General features: G+C 38.0%; 1 protein-coding gene across 1 annotated transcript; it reads right to left on the bottom strand.

Moving 5' to 3' along the window:
* Nucleotides 1-3,567: 3,567 nt before the first annotated feature.
* Nucleotides 3,568-4,429, bottom strand: LOC121986589 (WUSCHEL-related homeobox 11-like). The gene is made up of 3 exons (XM_042540549.1): nt 3,907-4,429; nt 3,639-3,817; nt 3,568-3,576 (listed from the first exon to the last, which is right to left on the bottom strand). The coding sequence occupies exons 1-3, from the start codon at nt 4,427-4,429 to the stop codon at nt 3,568-3,570; spliced, it is 711 nt and encodes a 236-aa protein (XP_042396483.1).
* Nucleotides 4,430-7,800: the final 3,371 nt, after the last annotated feature.

The raw sequence follows: 7,800 nt of genomic DNA, 5'->3' as shown, positions 1-7,800 counted from the left end.
TGATTTAATGAATCTCTATGCATTAAACTAAATTGATTTAATGAGTCATAATCTAAATTAGACTCATTGGACACATGAATCAAATTGAGTCCAACTCAATTAGTTTAACTTGGATTACTCTTAATCCAATTTGGTTCATCACATGAACATAATCCTCTTGGTTCATCATATGAACCTAATCTCCATCTAATTACCCTTTGTGTGTGACCCTATAGGTTCTTGTAACGTTGGTAATGCCCCTAAACCCATTTAGAAGCATAAGTAATAAGCGGTATCTAGCAACACATCATTACTACCCAAGTTACAAGAATGTTGAGATCCAACATCACCTTGTGACTACTAATTGTGACCCTTCACAATATATGATAATGTCCTTCTATCCTAGACATCTAGATTGATCAAATGAGGCATAGACCGTGTCATCCTCTAATCAATCTATATCTTGAACTCCAAGTAGACTCACTCTAATCAAATGAACTCAATATCTCATATTGACTCATTTGGACATGGTTAGACACTTAGTGGTCTCACTCTATCAAGAATGATGATGTCACTCCCGTCATTTAGGAAGGATAGATCTCATCTACATCACTCATATTCCTCCACATAATTTTTTACATACCTAGTAATCGCACTTCACTTGGTCAAATCTATCGAAAATGACATCTTCCTTTCTATGGGCTCAACAAATTTCTTTTGAACACCTCACTTCATCTAATATTCCCTGCTCCTTGTAACGTATTATCTAGTCTCTCGACATCCTTCTAGCTGACCTTAAAGCATGAGCCAGTCATCTTGCTTAATCACTAACTTGACAATGAACGTGTGAAGGAGCACTTGCCGCATAACAAATGAATTTCAATAGAATTCTTGTTGTCAATTCACATTGCAGAAAGACAAAGATTGGTAAGAAATTGTTGAGCAATAGAATCTTTAAATTACTATACACACTTCCCAACTACCAATACATTTTGGAAAAGTCCAAATCCTTTAAATAATTTAACATTGTAAATGTAACTTCACAAAATGTCCTATCAACTATCCAACTCCGATGGCCACGTACTTCCTCCTCTAAGAAATCAACACAGTGAGACCAAAACTAAAATATTGTTGTGCTCCATATATAGCACACAGTTATAGCACACAGTTTGAGCATAGCACTATCACTATTATTAGTTGGCACCGGTATCGATCGTATATCAATTAATTTTGATATAATCGATCTAGTCCTATAAAAATTTTTCGGCCATTATAGAATAAATCAGGAAGCGCTTGAAGCAAACGACCCATCAATCCAATATTCTTAGATCAATTATTCATTACAAAATATATCTATTAATTTATCGAGATTGAGACTCAATCTTTAAATACCTAAAAAATTGAGAAGACGTACTGTCATTGTATCATTGCCCCATGACATTATTATTATTATTACAATAAAAGAAGACAAACCTCATCTAAGAGACCCTCTAGGACTATCTCATGCGATCTAGAAAGGAGATAAATCAACCTCACAGTCATTTGTATAGAGGTAAATAAGAAAACTGAACAGACCGTCAACCTCACAGCCATTTGTACAAAGATAAATAAGGAAACTGAGCAATTAAGCAATCACATAAGAGGATATTTCTCTTAATTTTATCAGAATCGACCCTAACTTAATTTGACAATTCTATCATATGATAACTAACTCAACCCAAGGACATTATCATCATCATCATCATCAGTAGTAGATAGTAGTAGTAGTAGTAGTAGGTGGTCAAACAATTTCATCATGGCCAAAGTTTTTTTAAAAGTATTTCATCTCTAAAATTTCATAAATAACATTTTACTCGATCTCAATTTTGTATAACCATTTCAGTTTCCCCTTTTTGTTTGATTAATTTAATGATTGCAAAATAAGATTCTTCTCAAATAGTTGCTTCTTTCTCTCTTTTTTTAAAAAAAGTGTATATAAAAAAAATATCACCAAAAAAATAATTGTTACTAAATTTATTTGACTATAAATTGACTGTTATATGCATTAGTCTAAGTCACACGGTTAAAACTATTAAAGACATTATTAGTTTGATCTGTCACAAAACGTGAAATTAGTGATAACTTTTTATTATTGATAAATAATATATTCTATGGTATCGTCACTAAATGATACAATATTGATAAAATTCTATCATAATTTTTCATTATAATTATTTTTAATGACCACTATTAAATATTATTATAACTACAGTTTGATATTTTTACAGTGAAATTAAAATCATCAAAAGCAACTTTTCATATATAGTGTTGTGTTATCCTGCACACCCTACTTGGATGACGTGTGTAGACACCTCTCGCGTGGGAAAATACCTCTCCGATTATTGGAGGCACCTCCGCACATTAGAAGCTCCCACGCGAGTTGTGTGTGTATATATATATATACCACGCGAGTTGTGCAATATATATATAGCGTCATGTTACCTTGCACACCCTACATGGGCGACACACGCGGATGCCTCTCATGCGGGGAGGCACCTCCGCATGTGAGAGACACCTCTACGCATGAGAGGCTTAACGTGCATCGCACACACGCGTTGTGCATAGTATCATATTTATATTTCAATTGTATAAATTAATAGTATTAGTGGCTAGAAGTAGAATAATGAAAAAAAAAAATTGAAATCTCTATAAACATTTTGATGATTTTACACTATCTAAAGTGTAGGTTATCATTAAAAACAGATGAGGACTCGAATTGACGTGAAACAGAATAGTGATTATCTTGTAAGTGAAAGTCTAAAGAGAGATCATGACACCAGAAGTCGACAAACGGTAAAAATCATCTCTAGGTTTAATTAAAATAAATTGACTCAAAACAAAGATAATATCTAACATCTCAACCCAAACAAGTGTTTAAATAGATCCAAAACTATACAAGGTTAGAAATTAAAAAAAAAACTAATTAACACAAATGGAAAAACCTTAAGGGCCTCCGAAAAACCTAAAATGACTTTTTTTTGGGGGGGATCTCTGAGCAAGTTTTGATTCGGCACGTCAAATGTTTTGTTATTCTAATACCAGAGTCAAAATTTATAACCAATCAAAGTTTTGATCCTCCCGCATCAATAACCAAAAGTGAAAGTTTCCCATTCATTTACCATTGAACCTCATCTTGACCTATAATAATAGTGTTAAGTCGAAAGCACAAAAACAAATGAGCTTGTAAAGCTCGAAAGGGTAAAATTAATGTAAGATAACCATATGTGATACTACACGGATGGAAGAAGACAATTTAGAGAGCAAATTAAAGGTAGCACAAATCCATTATGTCTTGTGTGCTCAAACACAAGCACCATGGTAATGATGATACAAAAAAGACTAAGCAGCGAGACAAGTTACACAGACACAGAGAAAGAAACTCGAGCTAGCTAGAGTACTACTAGTTAAGCTACAGCATGCAGCTTCGGCCTGCCTGAGACCGCTGCGCATGTGCTTCGTCCTTGATGATAGTTCTTCAACTTGAAAGAGACGAATTAATTAATTAATTAATTAATTAGGCGATACCTGCAGCCAATTAGAGACGGTGATTCAATTTGTCTGTAGATCAGTTAGAATCTCAACAGACGATGAGAATATGTTGATCTTAATTAATTAATTACCAGGAAGTAACTTTCGCCCATCTGCAAGCTCTGCAGGAGAATTCCGCACTCGTCGACGGGGAGCAGCTGGCCGGAGGAGTGGACCAACAGCAGATTTTGGCCAAACATGGCTCTCGTGTCCAAAGGCCCTCTTGGAACCTCCCATTGCACCCCGTTGATGAACACCGTTAGGTTGCTCTCTTCATGTATATATTGATAAGTTTGATTAGTTATGTTGCTAGCTCGAGGATTGAACGATCTGTCGTGTAGAAAAGGAGTACGTACTGACCCGGTTGGTGGTAGTTATTGGCATCGGAGGACCAAAGAGGATTGATCGGGCCCGTCTGCTGGGGGACGTGGAAGAGGTCGTCGCCGCAGCCGACGCCGACAGGGCCACCTTCTAATTCCGCAGCGAGCCCGGAGGAGGAGGACGAGGCGGGAGATGAGACGGAAGAAGAAGAAGAGGAGCATCGGTTGTTGATGTCGAGGTGCAGGAAACAGCTGGCGACCGATGATGGGGATGCGGAGGGTGAAGAGGCGGCGGAGGCGGCCTGGAGCTCTCGCTGGCGGCGGCGGATGCGGGAGCGGGAGCGGCGGTTCTGGAACCAGTAGAAGACGTTGGCGTCGCCGACGGCGCCGAACTTCTCGAGGAGCTTGCGGATGCGGACGGTCTCGTCCTTGGGCGGGTTCACCATCCCGCTGTTGAAAATGGACTCCAGGATGAGGATCTGCTCCGGCTTCGGGGCCCACCGGGTGCGGACGGTCGTCGCCGCCCCTGCGATGCTGCTGTTGCTCCGGTCATCCTTGGACATGACTAGAATGGGATATGCGAGCTAGTGCAACAAAACAGACCGGCCGTAAGGTAAGGGGATGAAAGGAAATTGAAGGAGGAGAAATTAATATGGAAATAACCGGCGCCGACGCCGGTGCCGGAGCACAAGGCAGCCGGTGAGAAGTAGGGAAATGGACAAATTAACGCAAGGTGTAAGGCGATTGAGTGAGACTGGTGGCGATTTGTGACCGTGCGGTGTCTTATTTATAGATGACTTCCATACAGGAATGATATTCCATGTCGCTTGCCACCATTTGCCAAAACACAATATATAATATAATAGGTTTTTTTAAGCAAATGTGCTTAATTAAGCTCACTCCAAATCTCCCTCCCAACTCATCCTCCTATTATGGTATTTATTCTAATGCAAGTAGTCATCGAAAAACTTGAAATTGTTGTGAACTATTTAAGGAGATGAATAGAAGGAAAGGGAAAGGGAAGTAGATAAATAATTGAAGGGTAAGGAATAAATAGAAATTTATATTCATCAGCCTAGTTTAGGAAATAGAAGAAACACATTTTTTCCCATCTTATATTGGATTAATAGCACTATAGGAGTATAAGAAAAGTAATGGATAAGAATAAAATTTTCATAATAGTAAAATATTTTTCCAAGTAATAGAAAGTGTTTGATTAATAGTATCCAATCAAACAGATTTATTCAATTAATTGTATATAGTTTATCTAGCCATCTAAATATTCAAGTAATCAAAAATAATTTATTCAACCAAACTAAAATATGATGCAGTAGTAGATGATGTTATCAAGCCAAACTGGTAAAAAAAAATCTAAGAAAGTAATTGTGAACGATTTTAATCCAAAAGGGTGAGAAGAACTTCATCTTATAAACAAATTCAAAAGGAAATAAAGAGTAAATTATTGATGCAGAACGTACTAACCAATTAAATCTGTGTTTTCATATTGATAAAGGTTTTAAATTAATGATTGTTGTGATCTAATAAGTTTATCTTAGTGTGCAAGCAAATCCCAATTGAGGCTAGACAAAAAAAAGTCTTGGTCAAGAGAATTGGGCACTAATTCCTGGTCAAGGGGATTGAGCACTAAGTCTTAGTCATGTGGACTAGACATAAGATTTGGTAGATTGGGGATATCGAGCAGAAGTCCTAGGGGTCATGGATATCAGGTGGAATTCTAGGTGGGTTGAGGATCGGACGTCTAGCGGGAAGTCCTAGAAGTAAAGATCAGATGCAGAGCAAAAGTCCAAACAAATCTAGAGGATCAGATGTTTGGCAAAAGATAAACTCTCCTGAGAGAAGTATGTAAGGGTGCAGTCCTTGTTGAGAGAAAAGTAGGTATCGGTCTAACGTAGGGTTTCACGGAAAATCTAAAAGTCATGCTTGGACATCCGAGACTGTCAAATTAATATTGTTTCATATTATATCTTTATGTACTAACTTTGTGATGTAGAATACTCTTAAGCCTGGAAATGCTGATCCAAGGGCCTGGAAGGATCCAAGCACCTCAAGCCGAAGGAGGCACCACAAGCCAATCCAAGCGCCTGAAAGGTATTCAAGTGCCTCTATCACCTTGACACACAGCAGGACGAGGTGGTAGCTTATGGTTGGTTAGCACAAGCCAAATCCAGGCGCCTTAAAGGAATTGAGGCACCTAGGATGTGATAGAGGCAACCAGGAGAGCTTCGCTCAACGCTAGCCACATTGGTGACCGAGGTGCCTCAAAGGGATTCAGGCGCCTGAACAAGGATAAGGCACAACGAGTTCAGATCCAATCAGATTTCATTAAGGTGCCTCAAAGGCATAGAGACATCTAGATCATCCTTTATAAAGGGGTTAAACCAGCAGCGTGAATCATCACTTCTACTCATTGCTAACGATCTCTGTGCTACTCTGAACTTTGACTACGACACCAGAACACTACTCAGACAACTACGCTCTACTCCAAATCTGGTAAAGTTGTCGGTATAATTTATTTAAACAAAAGTTGTATTTTTCATTTCGTTGATTCTGTTTTGATCAAATTGATAGTGAATTGTCTAACAAAAGTAATCAACGATCGCAGACCTTAGAGTAGGAGTCATCAAAGGCTCTGAACTAAGTAAAACTAACCGTATTAGTATTGTTTCAATTATTGTCTTATTTCTGCTGCTTTTAACTCTAAGCTTTACGAAAAATGTGAAAAAGTCACGAGCGCTATTCACCCCCTCCCCCCCTTAGCATTTTCTTCGATCCTATAATTGGTAGTAGAGCGAGGGTGCTCAGAATAGGTGCAACCACCTGTTTTAGCAATTTTTTTGTTCTAAACTTTTTATAATTAATCAAAATTAGTGCAATCACCCCTTTTGATATTTTTTTCATTCTAGAATATCTTCGATGCTCGAAATTGGTATAACATCACTCGAGTAATTTTTTGACCTTCTTCCCACACTACTAATACAAGACAAAACCAAGTCTTTGCACCATTTTCTTGTTCATTTTTTAAAAGATATTCTTCCCTACATGGCCCATCAAGAAGGCTACAGCACCGCTCGTCTGCCTCTTTTCTCCGGCGAGGACTTCGGCTACTAGAAGGGTCAAATGGACTACCACTTGAAGACACAAGTGGAAATATGGATCATAATCCAAACTAGATTCATATACCCCACCGAAGACGAAGTACCCATCCCTTGCGACAAGCGGGACACACCAACAAAGAAAAAGATCAAGGTCAATGCCAAGGCAACTCAAACTCTCCAATGTGACCAAACCAAAGAAGAATTGAACTGGGTTGGTCCTTTCAACAACACGTAGGACATGTGGAAGAAGCTAATCGAGCTACACAAAGGAACCTTCGACATGAAGGTAAATGTGATTTATATTTAAATAAATTGTATAATATCAAAATGTACGATGTGAAATCAACAAGTCAACTTCACACCAGAATTCAAGATATTCTCAATGGACTACACACAATCGGACAACAAGTCAAAAATCAAGACATAATCAAGTACGCTTTGAAAGCATTTCTAAGAAACACTTTGTGGGTATGTATGGTAGATGCTTACAAAGTTTTAAGGGATCTTTTAAAGGTTAAGTTAGACAAACTTTTTTCATAATTTGAATTGCATGAACAATCTAACTGTTGAGACCCTTGGCAGCTGGCTTGAGGGAGTGAATTGCCTGAAAAAGAAAACAATACCTTTCCCGTTCTTTCAACTCTAATTAAAAGCAACAATAATAATAAATTAAAATAACAACTAGAAAGAAGAGGCACAAGGTTTACTTGGTTACAACCTAGATGATTTTGAATCCAAGGCAAATGAAAGGGCAATAAAAATCTCCTTTGTTGAAGGCGGAGAAGTCTCTTACACTCGTTGAAAAGCTCAAACAGTTT

Source organism: Zingiber officinale, chromosome 5B (assembly GCF_018446385.1).
Source record: "Zingiber officinale cultivar Zhangliang chromosome 5B, Zo_v1.1, whole genome shotgun sequence".
In the NCBI taxonomy this organism is placed as follows: Eukaryota; Viridiplantae; Streptophyta; class Magnoliopsida; order Zingiberales; family Zingiberaceae; genus Zingiber; species Zingiber officinale.
Note: the sequence above shows the minus strand (reverse complement) of the source record. Positions and strands in the feature narration are given on the sequence as shown.

Excerpts from the sequence above, each read along its gene's own strand:
- LOC121986589 (XM_042540549.1), bottom strand. The coding sequence starts at position 4,429 with ATGTCCAAGGATGACCGGAGCAACAGCAGCATCGCAGGGGCGGCGACG. Across the intron at positions 3,818-3,906 it reads CAATAACTACCACCAACCGG|AGAGCAACCTAACGGTGTTC; the intron begins GTCAGTACGTAC and ends ATATACATGAAG.